This window comes from Oncorhynchus masou, chromosome 18 (assembly GCF_036934945.1).
Source record: "Oncorhynchus masou masou isolate Uvic2021 chromosome 18, UVic_Omas_1.1, whole genome shotgun sequence".
Taxonomy (NCBI): domain Eukaryota; kingdom Metazoa; phylum Chordata; class Actinopteri; order Salmoniformes; family Salmonidae; genus Oncorhynchus; species Oncorhynchus masou.
Genome location: NC_088229.1, coordinates 48,587,470 through 48,614,874, shown reverse-complemented (window position 1 = coordinate 48,614,874; position 27,405 = coordinate 48,587,470). Strand labels below are relative to the sequence as shown.

Below are 27,405 nucleotides of genomic sequence, written 5' to 3'. Positions count from 1 at the left end.
ATTTAAAATATCATATTATGGCTATATACAATGTGCAAATAGATAAAGTACAAAAGGGAAAATAAATAAACATAAATATGGGTTGCATTCACAATGGTGTTTGTTCTTCACTGGTTGCCATTTTCTTGTGGCAACAGGTCACAAATCATGCTACTGTGGTATTTCACCCAATAGATATGGGAGTTTATCAAACTTGGATTTGTTTTAGAATTCTTTGTTGGTCTGTTTAATCTGAGGGAAATATGTGTCTCTACTCTCTAATATGGCAATACATTTGGCAGGAGTAAAGGAAGTGCAGCTCAGTTTCCAACTCTCTTTCAGGGCCCCTTGAAATGGGGGGGCTCATCTCATACAAAACACTGTACCCGAACCCTGTGAGAATGATAGGCAATAGACAACAAGCCTACTGCTCCCGTATGTCAACATTATTCATTATATACAACATGGTAATAATACATGCATTCCCTATTGCTATTCTACATATGATTTGTGCGCATTAGGTGTTGTGTCCGCACGGGGGAGTAGTTACTGCAAGTTGCGCCAAGCCAACAAGGGGTAGAGGAGAACCCCTATTACCTATACAGTACAACGATTGTAGTGAGCTCCGTAGGTTGAGCTCTCTCTCTCCTTCGGCGTACAGAGCAAGGAAGGCTCGTAGTTTCTTTCTAGGCAAAAGCGTAGAAAGAGTTAGACACTGAGGTTTGATTGGCGGAGGAATTCAGAGCCAGGAAACGGATCGGATTTCAGGGGGGAGTGATACCCACTGAAGTGAGGGAGGAGGGGGTTGTGTGTGTGTGTGTGAGGACGTAAGGAGCAGAACAAATCTTCTAAAACCCGACAAAGCGTCTGAGGACAGTACTACTATGATTTTCGTGGAAGAAGACGTTCTGCCGCGAGAGATCATAAATTGATGGATTCTTCTTTTTGGAATTTATATATATTTTTTACGCATTACTTCTTCATAAAGTACATAGGCCCTTCGTTTGGATGAAGAGTGCGCTCGCGGTGGAACACTGACATGTTTTGAGTTGAAGAAACTGTATGAACTTGCTGAATAGGAGAAGTTTTGGAGACGTAACGTTAGCTAGCTAACTATTTCAAGTTCTTTTCAAGGATGTATGCATTTCAATTCAACATTTTTCAAGTGCAATGGAACACCAGTAATTTCTGGATTTAAGAGTCTCGCCAGTGATCTGAGTTGTTGCTCGTTGGATTTGAGGGTAATAAATATCGTTTCTTGGCATTTTTGGTAATGTGAAGAGAATTCGCTCCGTGAGGACTATAGGGTACACGCCTCCTGCCTTTTCCGTGCATGCGACTCGGAGGTCTTTCAGGCTTCGTAGTTATTCGTGGTAAGTATTCTGGCAGTTTTATTGTGGGCATAGATTTCAAATAGTTATTGTTCTATTCGTCCTAGAATAATGGAGAATATAGCTAATTTGTAATGTTTCCAAGTTTTAGAAATCTTTATGGGGAACCAGTTTGCTACACAAATGATCATCACGCGCATGCAACGTGATTTATTGTTAATAACTTTTTAAAATCATGAGAGATTAACCTAATTTGTTATTCTAAAGAGTTGTGAAATTACACATGTTATGCATAGGCTACTTTAATAGCGAACTTGATTTGACAGTCAAATCATAATACATTGCTAATATAATGTAGGCCTACTCCTTTTCTACAACGAAACAAGAGCTCGTTTTTGCCATTTCTGAAAAATATAATATTTTTCATTCAATAATAGTTGCCTTTATGGCAACGTTTACCATGTCTTCCCCTCAATTTCAAAAATACAATTCAAGCAATGTTTGCAGCACCCATGAGTGTTCATTAACAACACTGTTTTGGTTATTTATTACTTTGCTTAATTTTCTACATTGCATTTATGGTGCCAATTACAATTAACCCGTGACCGCACGTTGTGTTTTTACAAATGATTTGAATATCAATAGGAATTCAATCAGTGGAATAAATGTTATTCAGAAGCCTTGGTTTACATGAGGGCCATGAAAACGTGTGGATATGCATATAAGGAAAAGCCCTCATGAGTCCGAACTTGTTGTTGGACGTCATGTTGTTGACAGCAGCAACTCATAAAGCGTTTGTCAAAGCTATAGGCTATACACTGGATAGATCTACAACAGCTAAATCACCAAAAGTAGGTTAGACCTAGGCGAATTGTGATGCAAAAAATTGCCCATGAATTGTCAGTTACCTTGGTCCGCTGGCCTACAGTGTCCATTTCCCTTTGCTTTGCAATAGACTATTGAGAAACAAAATATACGTCTTATCGATTTGTAAGTAAACCATCATCCTATAATAAGGTAGCCTGCCCACTCTAGCCTGGTCCAATCACGTTGCACGAGAGGGATGCATTCAGGCCACAGGCAACATCCCATGATGTAATGCCCGGGTCTTTAGAGGGTTGTCACTGGTTACCACAGTCACAAAGTCAAAATTATCTATTTCTTAAAAATTAATGAAAGTCAAAATTCGATTTTATTAGAGTAGGCATACTGGCGACTAGAGTAGGCATACTGGAGTTCTAACGTTTTTATAAAAAACTACGTATTTCAGCACTCTAAAGAATTCGGGCTATTCTGGATTTCAGCACCCAAAGAAATGTGGGCTATTCTTTGGGTGCTGAAATCTGTAGATTGTTGTTAAAATCTTAATTTTATGTGATGTTGGAGCTCCAGTCCGGCCACATTAGTCGCTGCTCAAATCCATTGTAAATCGTAGACTTGAGTATAGCCGGCTAGGATTAGGTTTAAAATCAGATATTAAGAAGATAAATTGTAAAAAATAGGCAGGGTTTAGCCATACCTATGACTTTAAACCCAACCCTAAAGTTGAATGAAAACCAAAATGAGCTTAAGGTTAGGGTAAGAGATGAGGTTAGCAGCTTGGTCAGGGTTAGGTTAGCCGACTAAACTAAACTCAACTCCATGATTTACAATGGCGTTGAGCGGCGACGAGTGTGGGCAAACTGGAGTTCCAATGTCTTTATAAAAAAAACGGATTTAATTTCTCAGACTGGCCAATAAAAATAAAATATTAAGATGGGCAAAATAACACAGACTCTGGACAGAGGAACGCTGCCTAGAAGTACAGCATCCCGGAGTCGCCTCTTCACTGTTGACGTTGAGACTGGTGTTTTGCGGGTACTATTTAATGAAGCTGCCAGTTGAGGACTTGTGAGGCTTCTGTTTCTCAAACTAGACACTCTAATGTACTTGTCCTCTTGCTCAGTTGTGCCCCGGGGCATCCCACTCCTCATTCTATTCTGGTTAGAGCCAGTTTGCGCTGTTCTGTGAAGGGAGTAGTACACAGTGTTGTACTAGATCTTCATTTTCTTGGCAATTTCTTTCATGGAATAGCCTTCATTTCTCAGAACAAGAATAGACTGACAAGTTTCAGAAGAAAGTTATTTGTTTCTGGCCATTTTAAGCCTGTAATCGAACCCACAAATGCTGTTGCTCCAGATAATTTGCTAGTCAAAAGAAGGCCATTGCTTCAGTTTTATTGTTTCTTTAATCAGGACAACATTTTTTAGCTGTGCTAACATACTTGCAAAAGGGTTTTCTAATGATCAATTAGCCTTTTAAAATGATCAACTTGGATTAGCTAACACAACGTGCCATTGGAACACGGGAGTGATGGTTGCTGATAATTGGCCTCTGTACGCCTATATAGATATACCATTAAAAATCAGTTGCTTCCAGCTACAATAGTAATTTACAACATTAACAATGTCTACACTGTCTTTTGGATTAATTTGATGTTATTTAAATGGACTAAAAATGTGTTTTTCTTTCAAAAACAAGGACATTTCTAAAATGACTACAAACTTTTGAAAGGTAGTATATGTATCTTCCTGGGTAAACCAATCAATACATCGCAGCTGTAGCAGAAGGCACTACAGGGGTCTCGGTGCAGCCAGCTCCAAACCTCCAGAGACTGTTAAATTGGAATGCACCACCACAGATTTCTGGCCAATAGATTGATGTGTCCTTGTGTATTCCATTTCAATTATAAAATGCATAATCATAGGGCTACAATTAAGTTCATTTATTTAGCAACTGATAAGTATGCATATTCTTTAATAAATCGACTTCAAATGGAAAGCAACAGGTTGCGCACAAGGATAAGACATATACTATCAGTATTGGATGATTTGATTATTGATTGTTGCCTGCTCTCTCGGATCAGAAGACAGTGATGTTTGGTGGAATTTGATATTTCACAGCTGGACATTTTCAGTTATAATAATAATAATAATAACCACAATAACAATAATAATAATTGTGTTAGTGAAATGGTAATAACTACAGTACCTACATAGCCTAGTGATACATGTTTTTTCTTAATAACTAACAAAGTCTATTTAATGCTGATTCTCTGAGAAACTGTTTATATATGTAAAACTTCAATGTGATCAAATCAAATGTTATTTGTCACATGCGCCGAATACAACAGGTAGACCTTACAGTGAAATGCTTACTTACCATCCCTTAGCCAACAATGCAATTAAAATAAATTAAAAATACCTGAAACAATAAGAATTAAAAGTAACAAATAATTAAACAGCAGCAGTAAAATAACAATAGCGAGAATATATACAGGGGATACCAGTACAGAGTCAATGTGCGGGGGCACCAGTTAGTTGAGGTAGTTGAGGTAGTATGTACATATAGGTAGAGTTATTAAAGTGATTATGGATAGATCATAGCAGAGTAGCAGCAGCGTAAAAGAGGGGGGTGGGGCAATGCAAATAGTCTGGGTAGCCATTTGATTAGATGTTCAGGAGTCTTATGGCTTGGAGGTAGGAGCTGTTTCGATGCCTCTTGGACCTAGACTTGGCGCTCCGGGACCGCTTGCCATGCGGTAGCAGAGAGAAGAGTCTATGACTAGGGTGGCTGGAGTCTTTGACATTTTTTAGGGCTTTCCTCTGACACCGCCTGTTATGGAGGAGCTGGATGGCAGGAAGCTTGGCCACAGTGATATACTGGGCCATACGCACTACCCTCCAGAGGGGGAATTATTTTTGTCTTGCCCTCTTCACGACTGTCTTGGTGTGCTTGGATCATGTTAGTTTGTTGGTGATGTAGACACCAAGGAACTTGAAGCTCTTAACCTGCTCCCACTACTGCCACGTCCTTTTCCTGTAGTCCACAATCATTTCAGCCTTAGAATGCAAGCATCAAATCCACTCAATAGAAATGCTACATACTCATGCGGCGTGTATTGTAATTGTGAACGTGAGGATTTGCGACAATGGGTTGGACGTAAAGGTAGGTGTAGTGTGGTTGTGTGCTGAGCTGAGGTGCATCAGAGCTTTGGTATGTCTGTGGCAAGGCTTGTTTGACAGCATTTTGTGACACTCTCTCTCCCTCTCTCATACCCACTCTTTCTATACGTGCTATTTGAATAGGTGAGACAGGTAAGAAATAGAGACAAGAAAGTTTAGCAGAGTATAGTATACAGACGTAGGATCTTAATTTGCTACAGCAGGAAAATAATCCTGCAGCAACAGGAAATGTGTATTATAATTAATGGACATTTTTTGTAGGGGTTGGTATATTTTTTGTTAGGCCAAATCAAGTCTGACATTTTAAAGTGGAAATTACAAATTTTAGAAGCCTTTTTAAACCTTGAATTGACAAGTTTACATTTTCAAATTAATATTCTACATCTGTGGTGTAAATGCAGAATTGCTTCATGTTCTACGTCAATACAAATTTTCTTCTTTTGGTTTTCTCCCTCTTCTCCTTCATCCTTTCCCCCCACATGATAAAATAATGTAATCCCTGCCTACCTTTCCCTTCAATCTATTTCTACCTACCTACCTACCTACCTACCTACCTACCTACCTACCTACCTACCTACCTACCTACCTACCTACCTACCTACCTACCTGCCTGCCTGCCTGCCTGCCTGCCTGCCTACCTACCACTCTTTTTCCAACTTTCTTGTCCCGCCCACAGCGTTTCCTCAGCCCAGGTGATTGGGGGAATTCACAGTGAGTGACAGGCCACACAGCCTGCAGTTGATGATTGGGTGGAGCCCTTCAGATGGGATCAGTGTCCAGGGGGAGGCGGAGCCTGAGGAGGGGGGGATGGGGGGGAGTCTTGCCCTCCTCTAACAGGATGGCCTCGTGGGCCTGGCTGCTCACCGCCGTCCTGTTGTCCCTAGTGATGGCTACTGTGGCGAGGCCACCGTACACTGTCGCCAAGGAAGAGGCTACGCTAGAACCTGAAGGTAAGACACTGTCTCCTCATTGGCTGTATTATTCACTTTGTTGCCCCTAGCCTAGATACTGATCTAAGGTTTGTTTAGGGGTATCCCCCTTCAATGGTTACGGTTAAGATTTGGGAAAGGTAAGCTGATCCTATACTGAACAAACATATAAACGCAACATGCAACAATTTCAAGGATTTTACTGAGTTGCAGTTCTAATGAGGAAATCAGTCAATTGAAATCAATTCATTAGGCATCAATCTGTGGATTTCACATGACTGAAAATACAGATATGCATCTGTTGGTCATAGATACCTAATAAAAAATGGGCTTCACAATGGGCTTCAGGATCTCGTCACAGTATTTCTGTGCATTCAAATTGCTATCAATAAAATGCAATTGTGTTCATTGTCTGTAGGTTATGCCTGCCCATACCATAACAGCCACTATGGGGGCATTCTGTTCACAATGTTGACATCAGCAAACCGCTCACCCACACAACGCCATACATGCAGTCTGTGGTTGTGAGGCCGGTTGGACATACCAAATTCTCTAAAATGACATTGGAGGCAGCTTATAGTAGAGAAATGAATGTTCAATTTTCTGGCAATCGCTCTGGTGGACATTCCTGCAGTCAGCATGCCAATTGCACGCTCCCTCAAAACTTGAGTTATTTGTGGCATTCTGTTATGTGACAAAACTACACATTTTAGAGTGGCCTTTTATTGTTGTTTTATTTTCCCCAGCACAAGGTGCACCTGTGTAATGATCATGCTGTTTAATCAGCTTCTTGATATGCCACACCTGTCAGGTGGATGGATTATCTTGGCAAAGGAGAAATGCTCACTAACAGGGATGTAACACATTTCTGCACAAACTTTGAGAGAAATAAGCTCTTTGTGCGTATGGAACATTTCTGTGCTCTTTTATTTCAGCTCAGGAGGTAATGTTGCTGTAAGACTCTCCTTGGCCCTCTAGCTCTTGTATTGTACCACTTATTGTACACTGTTTGGGTGATAGTTGTGGTTCAGGGTGGAGAGGAGTAGGGCTGGCACTTCTGAGTTGTACTCTCCAATTGATTTGACCTAATCCCTTTATACTTGTGGGAATTGGCCTATATGGATAAGGTTAAATTGAAATGTTTGTTACAGAATAAATATGAAAAGCATTTGCATAACCATTGTAGCAATTGAAAGGGAACAGTATTGAGATTTTTGGAAGTTATTAGAGCAAAGCTGAGGGCACAAAAGTTCACCTGACACAAGACTGAATCCAAACATTACAATGTTGATTTTATGTGAATTTTACATTTACAGTACTTTTCACATTTGTTGATTACGATATCTGAAAATACTCTGGGTACATTCAGTTACATGATAAGAATATTCCTGGAAAATGTTGGGTTGGTGCAACAAAAGACAAAAATAGGACAAGGGTTTGAGTGAGAGGAGCCACACACCTCTCCAACATATATAGAGTTTCCAAGTAATTTCAATGCATTTTTATGACTATAATGTGCTTTTGTCTAGCTCTCCTAGCTGTGCCTCAAGGAACTAGTATTTGTATTTGTTTTTTTGGAACACAACCCTGCACCCCCACCCTCACAGAAATACTTTTGTTGTTTACGCAATCCAAAAACGGTCCATTATAAATCTCAATCTGAGTCAGGTGGGCATAGTTTGAAGCGTGCTCTATTGCCAACATGACTAGCTAAGTTATAAAATATGATATTACAGTGTTAGGTTTTCACAATGCAATTCAGGGAAACAGATCATAATTTTGGTGGGCATAGAAAGGAGTAATGAGTGCATTCAGGTGCATGTGCCACTGCAAATTTTCTTCACAATAGACAAACAGGCTCGTTCTGTTCAGAACAACCAAGGGTATGACACCATGTCATCTTGTAAATGTACATCAAACATAGTGATCATAAACTTTGAAGTGAAGTGCACATTTGGACTCGGGTGTTTGGCTTGCTTGTATGACATCAAAGCGCTATTTATTATAATCCTCAATGTCTCATCTTTCAAAACACATAGTCTTCTTAGTTTACAGCATTTGCCTCACTCAGACAACAAAAAATGAGCAAAAGTTGTCAAATTAGCAGGAGGATGGGGGCAATTTCTTGTCGTGCGAGTTGCTCAAGTTCAGAACGGCTGTAGGTCAAAACCCATACAACGCTGTGAAGTGCAAAGCCGGAGCTCTGACGTCATGTATAGTGTGTTACTGTACAGCCTCTACGTTACAATTTAGCCATTTATCAGTGCACAATATATGCCATTTTCAACCTGTATATGGATATGACTGTAAAGGGTTACACGTACCCTCACCCTCACAATACCATATCTCCACAGTCTTTTGGATTAATTAGCAAGAAAACATGTGGAACAGAGATATTGGGGCATTAAGAAAATCACTGTAAAAAACTGTTAAAACCCTTTTGGAATGATGAGGAATTGAAAAATTGTATGGCTGAGAGAGATGACTGGCTCAAATAGCTGACCAATCAGCCCGTTACCAACCTTTAGTAAAGTTTTGGAAAACCTGTGTTTGACCAGATACAATGCTTTTTACAGTAAATAAATTGCCAACAGACTTTCAGCATAGTTATAGGGAAGGAAATTCAACACGCACAGTACTTACACAAATGACTGATGATTGGTTTGATGATACAAATATTGTGGGGGCTGTTTTGTTAGACTGCAGTGCTGCTTTTGACATTATCAATCATAGTCTGCTGCTTTTAAAATATATGTGTTATGGCTTTACTCCCCCTGCTATATTGTCGATGAAGAGTTACCTGTCTAACAAAGCACAGAGGGTGTTCTTAATGAAAGCCTCTCCAACATAATCCTGGTAGAATCAGGAATTCCCCAGGGCAGCTGTCTAGGCCCCTTACTTTTTTCAATCTTTACTTATGAAATGCCACTGGCATTTGAGTAAAGCCAGTATGCGGATAACTCAACACTATACACGTCAGCTACTACAACGACTGTAATGACTGCAACACTTAACAAAGAGCTACAGTTAGTTTCAGAATGGGTGACAAGGAATAAGTTAGTCCTAAATATTTCAAAAACTTAAAGCATTGTATTTGGGACAAATCATTCACTAAACCCAAAACCTCAACTTAATCTTGTAATAAATCATGTGGAATATGATCTTGTTGAGGTGGCTAAACTGCTTGGAGTAATCCTGGATTGTAAAACTGTCATGGTCAAAACATATTGTTACAACAGTAGCTAAAATGGGGAGAAGTATGTCCATAATAAAACGCTACTCTACCTTCTTAACAGCACAATCAACAAGGCAGGTCCTACAGGCTCTAGTTTTGTCGCACCTGGACTACTGTTCAGTCATGTGGTCAGGTGCCACAAAGAGGCACAGTTAGCACTGCGATGCAGTGCCTTAGACCACTGTGACACTTGGGAGACCCATGGATGTTTTTTAAGAGTATTTGGGCATATTGGACTTTTCCTGACTTTTCCTTCAGATAGGGGAGATTACAGAGAATTTGGGAAGTTATGTGACGGGGGATTAAGTGGGCTGAACCTGGGGGTTCACATGATGAGGTATCAACAGGGCAGGGGTCGGAGGCTTGTTTAAAAAGCATCCCCAATATCTGATTCCAGATCAGTTTTTGTCAGCTGACCCTGGTCAACCACAGTGGTAATATTCCAAGGTGGTGATGTTTGTGTGTGTGTGTGTATTGTGTGCACCAGTAAATTTAGAATCTATTTTGGCATTTGTGTATTTTTCATTGGATTTATTTGGCCATTTGAAAACACATTCCAGCCACACAAAATTTAATACACTACATTTTAAACCTTCAAAGATTGCACAACTTATTTCTATTGGGGTCATATGAGAGTGAATCATTCGTCTCTCTTGCTCTGATTGGTTGTGGTTGCGGCGGTGTACTGCCCATCACCTGTACAGACATAAACAGAGGAACATGAAAAGAGGTGGCTCTTTTCCTCTTAGTTACCCCCCAGAGGTTGTCTTGTCAGTAGTGTTCCCTAGCCCCACCCCCTCTGAACTCCTGGGGCCACAAGTGCCTAAACCACTGTCTTTCTCTGCCTCTCTGGGAGGGTAGTGGTAAATGTCATAGATTGCATATCCGTGTTACCGCTTGCTTTGAACGAGGAATGAACCCATGATAGCTCTGCTGCTTGTTTCTTTACCTCCAACTGAAGAAGGCTTTTAAATGAAATGTCTGTGTATCCCTTGACTTACTTTTATTTAAGCCCTTTGCTCTTATAGGGAGCATGGGCTGTTGACGAATGTTCTCCATCTCACTCCGAAGGTCCTACATGCTATCTCTGATGCAGTGAGATACATTTTTTATAAAAAAATGAAGCTTTATACAAAAAAAATTGTGTGTGGAGTACGTAACCATTACCTTAAAAAAATACAATATATTAATTATATTTCTATGGTCCTCACTCTGGACTGAGGGTTAGTCAGGCTAAGTCAATGTAAATATGCATGGACAGGTCAAGCTATTGTCATGAAAAGCACGCCATTGTGATTAGTTTTGATTGATTGCTACTCATTATGATAGCAAAATGACCTTTCAGCTAGTGATATACTGTAGGACTCCAACCTGTAAGGCTAGTATAGCAGGGAGGAACATTCTGATACCCTGTGCTACAGTAGTTTGGAGTAGTAGAAGATTGCTACTGCTCTCTAAAATCAATGTTCAGGTATTCAATTGCATAGTGATGGCCCGTTCAATTTGAATAAGAAGAACCAGATGTTATTGCATGTAAGTGGGTGGTTACATGAGAAGAGATAGTGGTCATAGGACTCAAACTTAGTGATATCTTAACAACAGAATGATCCAGGTTGTAAAAGTATCAGCCTTCCTGCCTCTGGTCTGTTAATGACATGTTGTGTGTTTGTGTGAATCTCTACATGCGTGTGTATGTGTGAGCGTGCATGTGCCTACATGTCTGCGTGTGTGCATGTTTCTGTGTTTGTTTGTGTGTCAGTGGCTATGAAGCTAAACTCTCCCACTAAACAAACTGTCCTGAGTCCTGCTGTCAATGTGGCATGCAGTTAGACTGATAGCTTCTTCTATGCAATGGACTTTTATAGGCCCCTGCTTGCCTGCCATTAGGCCTAGTTACTGTTAATTTTTTTTTAGCAAGGCAAGTCAGTTAAGAGCAAATTCTTATTTACAATGACAGACTACCGGGGAACAGTGGGTTAACTGCCTTGTTCAGGGGCAAAATTACAGATTTAAAAAAAACTTTTGGTCCAGCAACCTTTCAGTTACTGACCCACACTCTAACCACTAGGCTACCTGCTGTTGAAGTGTATTAACGTTATATGGACTGTTGTTTCCCTTGGCCGATGCAGCAAAAAATGCCTTCTTGTCACTCCTCCACTACCTGTCTGATGAGGGTTGGTGGTGGTATGTGTGTGTGCCTGGCGGGTACCGAATGCTCGGCCGGAGGGCCGTTGCCATGGACGCCACTGGAAGGCAGTTGGCAGAGCAATGCATTGTCATGACAATAAAGCTTGATGGAATTTTAATTTGAAAGGAAATAATGGAGAATTAGACTAGAGAGAGGGAAATAAGAATGGTTCAGAGAGTGGACACAGAAAGAGGGGAGAGTATACATTCTATAGTATAGCTTGTGAGGTGTGTGTGCATGCTTATGTATGTGTGTGTATACACTTGTTTATTATGACTTTTAGTCCTCCCACTCACACCTCTCTCTTCACTCCTCTCCTCTCACTCATTTGGGGCGGCAGGTAGCCTAGTGGTTAGAGTGTTGGACTAGTAACCGAAAGGTTGCTAGATCAAATCCCTGAGCTGAGAAGGTAAAAATCCATTGTTCTGCCCTTGGACAAGGCAGTTTAACCCATTGTTTTTAGGCCGTCATTGTAAATAAGAATTTGTTCTTAACTGACTTGCCTAGTTAAATAAAGGTTACAAAAATGGCAGAGAAGAGTTAGCTAGTTCAGCACATGTCAAAGATGCAGGCTAAAGTAATCGCTCCTCTTTCTCCCGAGCTGCCAAACTAACCCTGATTCAGATGACCATGCTAGATTATGGAGAAATCATTTATTGATCGGCAGGTAAGGGTGCTCTCGAGTGGCTAGATGTTCTTTACCATTTGGCCACCAATGCTCCTTATATGCTCCTCATCACTGGTCATCTCTGGTCATCTCTGTATACCCGTCTGTATACCCGTCGCAAGACCCACTGTTTGATGCTTATTTATAAAACCCTCTTAGGCATCACTTCCCCTATCTGAGGTATCTACTGCAGGCCTCATCCTCCACATACAACACCCGTTCTGCCAGTCACATTCTGTTAACTTCTTGCGTCGCGCAATCCCGGATCCGGGATTCTATTTATAGCCTCAAGCTCATTAGCATAACGCAACGTTAACTATTCATGAAAATCACAAATGAAATGAAATAAATATATTTGCTCTCAAGCTTAGACTTTTGTTAACAACACTGTCATCTCAGATTTTCAAAATATGCTTTTCAACCATAGTTAAACAAGCATTTGTGTAAGAGTATTGATAGCTAACATAGCTATAAGCCTAGAATTCAGCCAGCAACATTTTCACAAAAACAAGAAAATCATTCAAATAAAATCATTTACCTTTGAAGAACTTCAGATGTTTTCAATGAGGAGACTCTCAGTTAGATAGCAAATGTTCAGTTTTTCAAAAAAATATTATTTGTGTAGGACAAATCGCTCCGTTTTTTTCACGTTTGGCTATGAAAAAAACCTGTATCCAGTTATAGCCTCAAGCTCATTAGCATAACGTAACGTTAACTATTTATGAAAATCGCAAATGAAATGAAATGAATGTGCTAGCTCTCAAGCTTAGCCTTTTCTTAACAACACTGTCATCTCAGATTTTCAAAATATGCTTTTGAACCATAGCAAATCAAGCATTTGTGTAAGAGTATTGCAAGCTAGCTTAGCATTTTGCGTAGCATTTAGCATGCAACATTTTCACAAAAACCAGTTAACCAAATAAATAAAATCATTTACCTTTGAAGAGCTTCTGATGTTTTCAATGAGGAGACTCTCAGTTACATAGCAAATGTTCAGTTTTTCCTGAAAGAATCTTTGTGTAGGAGAAATCGCTCCGTTTTGTACATCACATTTGGCTACCGAAACGAAACGAAAATTCAGTCACCAAAACGTCAAACTTTTTCCGAATTAACTCCATAATATCGACCGAAACATGGCAAACGTTGTTTAGAATCAATCCTCAAGGTGTTTTTTCACATATCTCTTCATTGATATGCAGTTCGTGGAAGCCTGCTTTCCCCTCAGAATCGCATGGAAAAATACCAGCAGCTGAAAATGACGCACCAATTTCGACGGAGGACACCGGGCGGACACCTGGAAAATGTAGTCTCTTATGGTCAATCTTCCAATGATATGCCTACAAATACATCACAATGCTGCAGACACCTTGGGGAAACGATAGATAGGGCAGGCTCATTCCTCTCGCATTCACAGCCATATAAGGAGACAATGGAAAACAGAGTCTCAAAAATCCTGCTGATTTCCTGGTTGCCGTTTCATCTTGGTTTTGCCTGTAGCTCCCGTTCTAGGGCACCCACAGACAATATCTTTGCAGTTCTGGAAAATTCAGAGTGTTTTCTTTCCAAAGCTATCAATTATATGCATAGTCGAGCATCTTTTTGTGACAAAATATCTTGTTTAAAACGGGAACATTTTTCATCCAAAAATGAAATAGCGCCCCCAGAGTTTCAAGAGGTTAAAGGCCCCCAAAGCACACACATCCCTGGGTCGCTCCTCTTTTCAGTTTGCTGCAGCTAGCGACTGGAACAAGCTGCAAACAACACTCAAACTGGACAGTTTTATCTCAATCTCTTCATACAAAGACTCAATCATGGACACTTACTGACTGTTGTGGCTGCTTTGTGTGATGTATTGTTGTCTTTACCTTCTTGCCCTTTGTGCTGTTGTCTGTGCCCAATAATGTTTGTACCATGTTTTGTGCTGCTACCATTTTGATGTTATGTTGTGTCGCTACCATGATGTGTTGTCATGTGTTGCTGCCTTGCTATGTTGTTGTCTTAGGTCTCTCTTTATGTAGTGTTATCTCTCTTGTCGTGATGTGTGTTTTGTCCTATATTTTATTTATTTTTAATTTGGAATCAAAGCCCTCGCAGAAGGCCTTTTGCCTTTTGGTAGGCCGTCATTGTAAATAAGAATTTGTTCTTAAAATAAGAAATAGTTACTGCAGTGTCTGTTTTTATGATCACACACATCTTTATGTACGCAACAAAAAATGTTGGCAAAAAGTTTTCATGCTAAAGTTTTCATCTCTGTTTGAACTTGATATTTCTCCCTCTTTCTCCCTCTTTCCCCGGGTGACAGTTATTATCAGCATGTCTATGAGGTGTCACAGACTGTCACTCAAACCTTTTTATTCACTCCTCTCCTCACTAAACTACAGGAGAGAGAAATGGCAGAGAAGAGCTAGCTAGTTTTACAGCAGTGCCTGTTTTTATGATCACACACTTAGAAAAAAAATCTTTGAAAGATCACACTGCTCTTTATGTACGCAACTCATGCTCCTTAGATAATGTTACTGTTGGTGCTTAGTCTGCTTACAGACATGACAGACAGTTGGACAGATGTAGTGAGAAAGATATGCAGCTAGATAGACAAGTGTGTTCTGGTGTGAGAATTGGTTGCAGCCTCTTGCCACAGTCCCTCATAGAGCATAATTCCCTCTTGCCAGGATGGTGTGAATGAATAGAGGAGAGGAGTGATAGCCAAGCTGATAATAACTGTCACAGAGAGAGAGCGAGAGTTGAATTGAGTTGAATTTAATTGAATTGAGAGTGAGAGAGAGAGAGAGATCCATTTTAAACAGAGACAAAAACCAGCCAACTTTAGTATTCAAACTTTTTGCTTACTTTTTTTCTATATCTGAAAGGTATTGCCTGTGACAAAGCCTGTACATTTATTTCCGTCAACTGACCTAGTTATGATTTCGGCTTTGTGTTTAAAAGTTCCACCAAATTCCCAGTATGAATGTCGTCTTTCATCTTACCGTCTTTGGCATGCATTACATCATGACCATTCTATTGTTATTGTCCGACATCAAACTTATCCTTGTAGTCAGTCCATGGGCCAGAGCAAAAGTTTGGCACTTTGGGGTGGCAAAGTTTTGATGGTATTATATTGTTCCCTGCATGCCCCTGATCAAATTGATATATGATATCTTCTCCCAAAATGTTATAAATCGTGTTGTATGGGAGTCTATTCAATATAATCTTTGCAGGCTGATAAAGAAAGGTTGAGACATGTTGGAATGTTCACAAGCTCATTGAAATTGACTGTGAAACAACGATGAAGCATTCTGTTTGGTTGATCTCATCTTAAAAACCATGGGATTTGGCACATTTTTGCCACCAGAACTAATGATTTACCTAGACTGACTGTCACGCCTGCTCCCGCTTCTCCTCTCTGGCGCTAGAGGCCGCCCATTACGTGCATCAGCACTCATTGGACTCACCTGGACTCCTTTACTTTGTTGATTGCCCCTCTATATCTGTCTGTTCCTCAGTTTGTTCCCCGTGTCGGCATCGATGTCGTTACATTTGTTTCTTGTCCGTTTTCCATTAAATGTTCACTCCATGTACTTGCTTCTCGTCTCCAGCATCGGTCCTTACACTGACTCTTCATTGAAACAACAGTGTTACAAATCACAGAACTACATATTTGTTTTAGGGAAATTGGGCATTTAAAAAAAAAATACTAGGCATGTCAGTTAAGAACAAATTCTTATTTTCAATGACGGCCTAGGAACATTGGGTTAACTGCCTGTTCGGGGGCAGAACGACAGATTTGTACCTTGTCAGCTTGAGGATTTGAACTTGCAACCTTCCGGTTACTAGTCCAATGCTCTAACCACTAGGCTACCCTGCCGCCCCAGTCATACTGGGAAATAATAGAAGAACAAGAGATCCAGATCTGGTAGAGTATCGGCTTTATAGTTGCCACCTTTAATAGTCTTTCGTAAAGCAATACTCAGCATGGTAAATGAAAGGTGTGCTCTGTCATTTGTTGAATTGTCCCAGCAAGTTAACACAAAGATTTAGGTAAACACAAGTCATCACTAAAAAGGAACATTGGTGATTATAATAATCTCTTCTGTCTCTGACCAGAACATGTATTTCAGAAGAACAGAATATGAGTTGGCCTACAGTATGTTATCTGGCTATGCACGATCCCATAGGCTGTAGGCCTGTTTTAATTTAGCAGACAAGATACACTACCGTTCAAAAGTTTGGGGTCACTTTAGAAATGTCCTTGTTTTTTAAATGTCCATTAAAATAACATCAAATTAATCAGAAATACAGTGTAGACGTAGACTATTATAGCTTTAAACGGCAAATTTTTAATGGAATATCTACATAGGCGTACAGACGCCCATTACCAGCAACCATCACTCCTGTGTTCCAATGGCATGTTGTGTTAGCTAATCCAAGTTTAATAGTAGATTTATTTTTAAATGAGCTGGGGAACACCCAGAAAAATAGTTTGTGTGGAGGTGCTTACTAACGGTGAATATTCCTCAGGGCGAGGAATGCACAGTGATGCCGAAACGTTGGTTAATACCCATTAAATTGCTGGGAGATTATACATGGAGTGTGTAACTTTCTTTATTTTGATAGTTTATAGCTAATCCAAGTTGATCATTTTAAAAGGCTAATTGATCCTAGAAAACACCTTTGCAATTATATTAGCACAGCTGAAACCTGTTGTCCTGATTAAAGAAGCAATAAAACTGCCCTTCTTCGACTAGTTGAGTATCTGGAGCATCAGCATATGTGGGTTCGATTACAGGGTCAAAATTGCCCGAAACAAATAACTTTCTTCGGAAACTTGTCAGTCTATTCATGTTCTGAGAGATGATGGCTTTTCTATTTGAGAAATTGTGTGTGTACTACTCCCTTCACAGAACAACGCAAACTGGCTCTAACCAGAATAGAATGAGGAGTGGGAGGCCCCGGTGCACAACTAAGCAAGAGGACAAGTACATTAGAGTGTCTGGTTCGGGAAACCGACGCCTCACAAGTCCTCAACTCGCAGCCTCTTAAGGATCCGCCCATTTCTTTCAATTTTCACCTGAAATGACATACCCAATTCTAACTGACTTTAGCTCAGGCCCTGAAGCAAGGATATGCATATTCTTGATACCATTTGAAAGGAAAGACTGAAGTTTGTGGAAATGTGAAAGGGATGTAGGACAATATAACACATTAGATCTGATAAAAGATAATACAAAGAAAAAAACTACAGTTTTTTTGTATTGTTTTGTACCTTCATCTTTGAAATGCAAGAAGAAGGCCATAATGTATTATTCCAGCCCAGGGACAGCCCAGATTTTGGCCACTAGATGGCAGCAGTGTATGCGCAAAGCTTTAGACTGGTCAAAATTGCCCAAGAATGCCCAAATGTGCCTATTTGTTTATTAATAACTTTTCAAAAGTTCAAAGCTCCTCAAACAATAGCATTGTATTATTTCACTGTAATAGCTACTGTAAATTGGACAGTGCAGTTAGATCAACAAGAATTTAAGCTTTCTGCCAATATCAGATATGTCTATGTACTGGGAAATTTTCTTGTTACTTACAACCTCATGCTAATTGCATTAGCCTACGTCAGCTCAACTGTCCCGTGGATGGGACACCGATCCCAAAGAAGTTTTAAATAATATCCGCAAAACACCCGTCTCAACATCAACAGTGAAGAGGCGACTCCAGGATGCCATATCTCAGACTAGCCAATAAAATGAAAAGATTAAGATGGGCAAAAGAACAAAGACACTGGACAGAGGAAGATTTGCAAAAAAAGTGTTATGGGACAGGCGAATCTAAGTTTGAGGTGTTCGGATCACAAAGAAGAACATTCGTGAGATGCAGATCATTTTTAAAAATGCTGGAAGAGTGCTTGACGCCATCTGTCAAGCATGGTGGAGGCAATCTGATGGTCTGGGGATGCTTTGGTGGTGGTAAAGTGGGAGATTTGTACAGGGTAAAAGAGATCTTGAAGAAGGAAGGCTATCACTCCATCTTGCAAAGCCATGCCATACCCTGTGGACGGCGCTTAATTGAAGCCAATTTCCTCCTACAACAGGACAATGACCCAAAGCACAGCTTCAAACTATGCAATAACTATTTTGGGAAGAAGCAGTCAGCTGGTATTGTGTCTATAATGTAGTGGCCAGCACAGTCACTGGATCTGGGAGGTGCTTCAGGAAGCATGGGGTGAAATCTCTTGAGATTACCTCAACAAATTGACAACTAGGATGTCAAAGGTCTGCAAGGCTATAATTGCTGCAAATGTAGGATTATTTGATGAAAGCAAAGTTTGAAGGACACAATTATTATTTCAATTAAAAATCATTATTTATAACCTTATAACCTTGCAACTCATTTAATTTGATTTGCATTTCATTTAATTTTATTTACAACTATATTTCCTATTAATTTTATTTACAACTATATTTCCTATTTTGCAACTCATTTCCTATTTTGCAACTCACTCATTTCTTGTCTGTAGCCTTGTGTACTTAATCGATGTCTACTATAGTGGCCACTATAGTAGAGCAGAAATAGAATGTCTTTTTCTACTTTAAGATGTTTTTTTTCCCAAGAGCAATATTTAGAAGTTGAAGTCGGAAGTTTACATACACCTTAGCCAAATACATTTAAACATTCACAATTCCTGACATTTAATCCCAGTAAAAATTCCCTGTTTTAGGTCAGTTAGGATCACCACTTTATTTTCAGAATGTGAAATGTCAGAGTAATAGTGGAGAGAATGATTTATTTCAGCTTTTATTTCTTTCATCACATTCCCAGTGGGTCAGAAGTTGACATATACTCAATTAGTATTTGGTAGCATTGCCTTTAAATTGTTTAACTTGGGTCAAATGTTTTGGGTAGCCTTCCACAAGCTTCTCACAATAAGTTGTGTGAATTCTGTCCCATTCCTCCTGACAGAGCTGGTGTTACTGAGTCAGGTTTGTAGGCCTTCTTGCTCTCACACGTTTTTTTCAGTTCTGCCCACAGATGTTCAATAGGACTCAGGTCAAGGCTTTGTGATGGCCCCTCCAATAGACTTTGTTGTCCTTAAGCCATTTTTCAACTTTGGAAATATGCTTGGGGTCATTGTCCGTTTGGAAGACCCATTTGTGACGAAGCTTTAACTTCCTGACTGATGTCTTGAGATGTTTCTTCAATATATCCACATAATTTTCCTACCTCATGATGCCATCTATTTTGTGAAATGCACCAGTCCCTCCTGCAGCAAAGCACCCCCACAACATGATGCTGCCACCCTCGTACTTCACAGTTGGGATGGTGATCTTCGGCTTGCAACCATCCCCATTTTCCCTCTAAACATAAAGATGGTCATGATGGCCAAACAGTTCTATTTTTGTTTCATCAGACCAGAGGACATTTATCCAAAAAGTATGATCTTTGTCCTCATGTGCAGTTGCAAACCGTAGTCTGGCTTTTTTTATGGCGGTTTTGAAACAGTGGTTTCTTCCTTGCTGAGCAGCCTTTCAGGTAATGTCGATATAGAACTAATTTTACTGTGGATATAGATACTTTTGTACCTGTTTCCTTCAGCATCTTCACTAAATCCTTTGCTGTTGTTCTGGGATTGATTTGCACTTTTCGCACCATAGTATGTTCATCACTAGGAGACAGAATGCGTCTCCTTCCTCAGCGGTATGACAGCTGCGTGGTCCCATGGTGTTTATACTTGCGTAATATTGTTTGTACAGATTAACGTGGTACCTTTAAGCATTTGGAAATTGCTCCCAAGAATGAGCCAGACTTGTGGAGGTCCACATTTTTTTTCCTGAGGTCTTGGCTGATTTCTTTTGATTTTCCCATGAGCAAAGAGGCACTGAGTTTGAAGGTAGGCCTTGAAATACATCCACAGGTACACCTCCAATTGACTCAAATGATGTCAATTAGCCTATCAGAAGCTTCTAAAGCCATGACATAATTGTCAGGAATTTTCCAAGGTGTTTAAAGGCACAGTCAACTTAGTGTATGTAAACGTTTGACCCACTGGAATTGTGATACAGTGAATTATAAATGAAATAATCTGTCTGGTAACAATTGTTGGAAAAATGACTTGTGTAATGCACTGACTTGCCAAAACTGTAGTTTGTTAACAAGAAATTTGTGGAGTGGTTGAAAAACGAGTTTTAATGATTCCAACCTCCAAGTGTATGTAAACTTCCGACTTCAACTGTATGAAGGCTGTTATGGCTAACTGCAATAAAAGTGTATTGTTTTTTCTCAATACTTAAGTGTCATTTGTAGTAAAGTCTAGGCAACAAATAACATTGGATTGTGTTCTTTACAACTTAAAAAGATGAGAGGCCTGACATTTTCATCATAGGTACACTTGAACTATGACAGACAAAATGAGAAAAAGAAATCCATAAAATCACATGGTAATGAATTTATTTGCAAATTATGGTGGAAAATAAGTATTTGGTCACCTACAAACAAGCAAGATTTCTGGCTCTCAGACCTGTAACTTCTTCTTTAAGAGGCTCCTCTGTCCTCCACTCGTTACCTGAATTAATGGCACCTGTTTGAACTTGTTATCAGTATAAAAGACACCTGTCCACAACCTCAGAGTCACACTACAAACTCCACTATGGCCAAGACCAAAGAGCTGTCAAAGGACACCAGAAACAAAATTGTAGACCTGCACCAGGCTGGGAAGACTGAATCTGCAATAGGTAAGCAGCTTGGTTTGAAGAAATCAACTGTGGGAGCAATTATTAGGAAATGGAAGACATACAAGACCACTGATAATCTCCCTCGATCTGGAGCTCCACGCAAGATCACACCCTGTGGGGTCAAAATGATCACAAAATCCCAGAACCACACGGGGGGACCTAGTGAATGACCTGCAGAGAGCTGGGACCAAAGTAACAAAGCCTACCATCAGTAACACACTACGCCGCCAGGGACTCAAATCCTACAGTGCCAGACGTGTCCCCCTGCTTAAGCCAGTACATGTCCAGGCCCATCTGAAGTTTGCTGGAGAGCATTTGGATGAGACATTAATGGATGAGACTTGCACAATTGGTGGCTGACTAAATACTTTTTTTGCCCCACTGTATATGAGACATTACTTAGTATTTTCATATTTTAGTATACACTTTAATGTCTCACAAAAACAAGTGTATCTCTGTGAAATGTTAACGGAGCACTGAGCATATACCAATCTTTCTATATTCAAAGCCTTTTACATTTATTTCAGCTTGTGTCATGTTAATTTAGCTTTTTGTGACCCGCACAAAAACTTTGAAGATGACGCCGACAGAGATGGCCGACAGAGATGGCCGCCTCGCTTCGCGTTCCTAGGAAACCATGCAGTTTTTTTTTTTTTTAAGTGTTATTTCTAACATTAGTACCCCAGGTCATCTTAGGTTTCATTACATACAGTCGAGAAGAACTACTGAAATTAAGAGCAGCGTCAACTCACCATCAGTACGACCAAGAATATGACTTTCGCGAAGCGGATCCTGTGTTCTGCCTTTCACCCAGGACAACGAAATGGATCCCAGCCGGCGACCCAAAAAACGACTTCGTAAAAGAGGGAAACGAGGCGGTCTTCTGGTCAGACTCCGGAGACGGGCACATCGTGCACCACTCCCTAGTATACTTCTCGCCAATGTCCAGTCTCTTGACAACAAGGTTGATGAAATCCGAGCAAGGGTAGCATTCCAGAGGGACATCAGAGACTGTAACGTTCTTTGCTTCACGGAAACATGGCTCACTGGAGAGATGCTATCGGAGTCGGTGCAGCCAGCTGGTTTCTCCACGCATCGCGCCTACAGAAACAAGCATCTTTCTGGTAAGAAGAGGGGCGGGGGCGTATGCCTTATGGCTAACGAGACGTGGTGTGATCACAAAAACATACAGGAACTCAAATCCTTCTCAAATCAAATCAAATTTTATTTGTCACATACACATGGTTAGCAGATGTTAATGCGAGTGTAGCGAAATGCTTGTGCTTCTAGTTCCGACAATGCAGTAATAACCAACAAGTAATCTAACTAACAATTCCTAAACTACTGTCTTATACACAGTGTAAGGGGATAAAGAATATGTACATAAGGATATATGAATGAGTGATGGTACAGAGCAGCATAGGCAAGATACAGTAGATGGTATCGAGTACAGTATATACATATGAGATGATTATGTAAACAAAGTGGCATAGTTAAAGTGGCTAGTGATACATGTATTACATAAGGATGCAGTCGATGATATAGAGTACAGTATATACGTATGCATATGAGATGAATAATGTAGGGTAAGTAACATGATATAAGGTAGCATTGTTTAAAGTGGCTAGTGATATATTTACATCATTTCCCATCAATTCCCATTATTAAAGTGGCTGGAGTTGAGTCAGTGTCAGTGTGTTGGCAGCAGCCACTCAATGTTAGTGGTGGCTGTTTAACAGTCTGATGGCCTTGAGATAGAAGCTGTTTTTCAGTCTCTCGGTCCCAGCTTTGATGCACCTGTACTGACCTCGCCTTCTGGATTATAGCGGGGTGAACAGGCAGTGGCTCGGGTGGTTGATGTCCTTGATGATCTTTATGGCCTTCCTGTGACATCGGTGCTGTAGGTGTCCTGGAGGGCAGGTAGTTTGCCCCCGGTGATGCGTTGTGCAGACCTCACTACCCTCTGGAGAGCCTTACAGTTGAGGGCGGAGCAGTTGCCGTACCAGGCGGTGATACAGCCCGCCAGGATGCTCTCGATTGTGCATCTGTAGAAGTTTGTGAGTGCTTTTGGTGACAAGCCAAATTTTTTCAGCCTCCACGATGCTGTCTGTGTGAGAGGACCAATTCAGTTTGTCTGTGATGTGTATGCCGAGGAACTTAAAACTTGCTACTCTCTCCACTACTGTTCCATCGGTGTGGATAGGGGGGAGTTCCCTCTGCTGTTTCCTGAAGTCCACAATCATCTCCTTAGTTTTGTTGACGTTGAGTGTGAGGTTATTTTCCTGACACCACACTCCGAGGGCCCTCACCTCCTCCCTGTAGGCCGTCTCATCGTTGTTGGTAATCAAGCCTACCACTGTTGTGTCGTCCGCAAACTTGATGATTGAGTTGGAGGCGTGCGTGGCCACGCAGTCGTGGGTGAACAGGGAGTACAGGAGAGGGCTCAGAACACACCCTTGTGGGGCCCCAGTGTTGAGGATCAGCGGGGAGGAGATGTTGTTACCTACCCTCACCACCTGGGGGCGGCCCGTCAGGAAGTCCAGTACCCAGTTGCATAGGGCGGTGTCGAGACCCAGGGTCTCGAGCTTGATGACGAGCTTGGAGGGTACTATGGTGTTGAATGCCGAGCTGTAGTCGATGAACAGCATTCTCACATAGGTATTCCTCTTGTCCAGATGGGTTAGGGCAGTGTGCAGTGTGGTTGAGATTGCATCGTCTGTGGACCTATTTGAGCGGTAAGCAAATTGGAGTGGGTCTAGGGTGTCAGGTAGGGTGGAGGTGATATGGTCCTTGACTAGTCTCTCAAAGCACTTCATGATGACGGAAGTGAGTGCTACGGGGCGGTAGTCGTTTAACTCAGTTACCTTAGCTTTCTTGCGAACAGGAACAATGGTGGCCCTCTTGAAGCATGTGGGAACAGCAGACTGGTATAGGGATTGATTGAATATGTCCGTAAACACACCAGCCAGCTGGTCTGCGCATGCTCTGAGGGCGCGGCTGGGGATGCCGTCTGGGCCTGCAGCCTTGCGAGGGTTAACACGTTTAAATGTTTTTACTCACCTCAGCTGCAGTGAAGGAGAGACCGCATTTTTCCGTTGCAGGCAGTGTCAGTGGCACTGTATTGTCCTCAAAGCGGGCAAAAAAGTTCTTTAGTTTGCCTGGGAGCAAGACATCCTGGTCCGTGACTGGGCTGGATTTCTTCCTGTAGTCCGTGATTGACTGTAGACCCTGCCACATGCCTCTTGTGTCTGAGCCGTTGAATTGGGATTCTACTTTGTCTCTGTACTTACGCTTAGCTTGTTTGATAGCCTTACGGAGTGAATAGCTGCATTTTTTGTATTCAGTCATGTTACCAGACACTTTGCCCTGATTGAAAGCAGTGGTTCGCGCTTTCAGTTTCACGCGAATGCTGCCATCAATCCAAGGTTTCTGGTTAGGGAATGTTTTAATCGTTGCTATGGGAACGACATCTTCAACGCACGTTCTAATGAACTCGCACACCGAATCAGCGTATTCGTCAATGTTGTTATCTGACGCAATACGAAACATGTCCCAGTCCACGTGATGGAAGCAGTCCTGGAGTGTGAAGTCAGCTTGGTCGGACCAACGTTGGACAGACCTCAGCGTGGGAGCTTCTTTTTTTTAGCTTTTCTCTGTAGGCAGGTATCAGCAAAATGCAGTCGTGGTCAGCTTTTCCGAAAGGGGGGCGGGGCAGGGCCTTATATGCGTCGCGGAAGTTAGAGTAACAGTGATCCAAGGTTTTTCCTCCCCTGGTTGCGCAATCGATATGCTGATAAAATTTAGGGAGGGCAGTGTGTTCACCTGATTTAGAATTCCTCACAATCAAATGTCGACCGCATTATCTACCAAGGGAATTCTCTTCGATTATAATCACAGCCGTATATATTCTCCCCCAAGCAGACACATCGATGGCTCTGAACGAACTTTATTTGACTCTTTGCAAACTGAATCCATACATCCTGAGGCTGCATTCATTGTAGCTGGGGATTTTAACAAGGCTAATCTGAAAACAAGACTCCATAAATTGTATCAGCATATCGATTGCGCAACCAGGGCTGGCAAAACCTTGGATCATTGTTATTCTATCTTCCGCGACGCATATAAGGCCCTGACCCGCCCTCCTTTCGGAAAAGCTGACCACGACTCCATTTTGTTGATCCCTGCCTACAGACAGAAACTAAAACAAGAAGCTCCCACGCTGAGGTCTGTCCAACGTTGGTCCGACCAATCTGATTCCACACTCCAAGACTGCTTCCATCACGTGGACTGGGATATGTTTCGTATTGCGTCAGACAACAACATTGACGAATACGCTGATTCGGTGTGCGAGTTCATTAGAACGTGCGTTGAAGATGTCGTTCCCATAGCAACGAGTAAAACATTCCCAAACCAGAAACCGTGGATTGATGGCAGCATTCGCATGAACCACTGCTTTTAATCAGGGCAAGGTGACCGGAAACATGACTGAATACAAACAGTGCAGCTATTCCCTCCGCAAGGGAATCAAACAAGCTAAGCGTCAGTATAGAGACAAAGTAGAATCTCAATTCAACGGCTCTGACACACGGATTACAAAAAGAAAACCAGCCCCGTCACGGACCAGGATGTCTTGCTCCCAGGCAGACTAAATAACTTTTTTGCCTGCTTTGAGGACAATACAGTGCCACTGACATGGCCTGCAACGAAAACATGCGGACTCTCCTTCACTGCAGCCGAGGGGGGGAGTAAAACATTTAAACGTGTTAACCCTCGCAAGGCTGCAGGCCCAGACGGCATCCCCAGCCGCGCCCTCAGAGCATGCGCAGACTAACTGGATGGTGTGTTTACGGACATATTCAATCAATCCCTATCCCAGTCTGCTGTTCCCACATGCTTCAAGAGGGCCACCATTGTTCCTGTTCCCAAGAAAGCTAACGTAACTGAGCTAAACGACTACCGCCCCGTAGCACTCACTTCCGTCATCATGAAGTGCTTTGAGAGACTAGACAAGGACCATGTCACCTACACCCTACCTGACACCCTAGACCCACTCCAATTTGCTTACCACCCAAATAGGTCCACAGACGATGCAATCTCAGCCACACTGCACACTGCCCTAACCCATCTGGACAAGAGGAATACCTATGTGGGAATGCTGTTCATCGACTACAGCTCGGGAATTTAACACCATAGTACCCTCCAAGCTCGGGGTCTCGACCCCGCCCTGTGCAACTGGGTACTGGACTTCCTGACGGGTCGCCCCCAGGTGGTGAGGGTAGGCAACAACATCTCCACCCCGCTGATCCTCAACACTGGGGCCCCACAAGGGTGTGTTCTGAGCCCTCTCCTGTACTCCCTGTTCACCCACGACTGCGTGGCCACACACGCTTCCAACTCAATCATCAAGTTTGCGGACGACACAACAGTCTTAGGCTTGATTACCAACAACGACGAGACGGCCTACAGGGAGGAGGTGAGGGCCCTCGGAGTGTGGTGTCAGTAAAATAACCCCACACTCAACGTCAACAAAACTAAGGAGATGATTGTGGACTTCAGGAAACAGCAGAGGGAACACCCCCCTATCCACATCGATGGAACAGTAGTGGAGAGGGTAGTAAGTTTTAAGTTCCTCGGCATACACATCACAGAAAAACTGAATTGGTCCACCCACACAGACAGCATCGTGAAGAAGGCGCAGCAGCGCCTCTTCAACCTCAGGAGGCTGAAGAAATTCGGCTTGTCACCGAAAGCACTCACAAACTTCTACAGATGCACAATCGAGAGCATCCTGGCGGGCTGTATCACCGCCTGGTACGGCAACTGCTCCGCCCACAACCGTAAGGCTCTCCAGAGGGTAGTGAGGTCTGCACAACGCATCACCGGGAGCAAACTACCTGCCCTCCAGGACACCTACACCAGCCGATGTTACAGGAAGGCCATAAAGATCATCAAGGACAACAACCACCCTAGCCACTGCCTGTTCACCCCGCTATCATCCAGAAGGTGAGGTCAGTACAGGTGCATCAAAGCTGGGACCGAGAGACTGAAAAACAGCTTCTATCTCAAGGCCATCAGACTGTTAGCCACCACTAACATTGAGTGGCTGCTGCCAACACACTGACTCAACTCCAGCCACTTTAATAATGGGAATTGATGGGAAATGATGTAAAATATATCACTAGCCACTTTAAACAATGCTACCTAATATAATGTTTACATACCCTACATTATTCATCTCATATGTATACGTATATACTGTACTCTATATCATCTACTGCATCTTTATGTAATACATGTATCACTAGCCACTTTAACTATGCCACTTTGTTTACATACTCATCTCATATGTATATACTGT

The 27,405-nt window shown here is 41.7% G+C and overlaps 1 protein-coding gene across 7 annotated transcripts in view; it reads left to right on the top strand.

The window, feature by feature from the left end:
- The first annotated feature begins 599 nt into the window (after positions 1–599).
- LOC135504727 (fibroblast growth factor receptor 2-like) overlaps positions 600–27,405 on the top strand; it is a 106,241-nt gene continuing 79,435 nt past the window's right edge. For 2 of the 7 annotated variants that reach the window (XM_064923542.1, XM_064923541.1), the window contains exons 1-2: positions 600–1,352; positions 5,991–6,264. In XM_064923542.1, coding sequence (XP_064779614.1) covers positions 6,078–6,264 — 187 coding nt within the window. In that variant the 5' untranslated portion in view covers positions 600–1,352; positions 5,991–6,077. The remainder of the gene's footprint in view (positions 1,353–5,990; positions 6,265–27,405) is intronic. The other 5 variants (XM_064923540.1, XM_064923539.1, XM_064923545.1 and 2 more) reach the window with 3 other exon arrangements.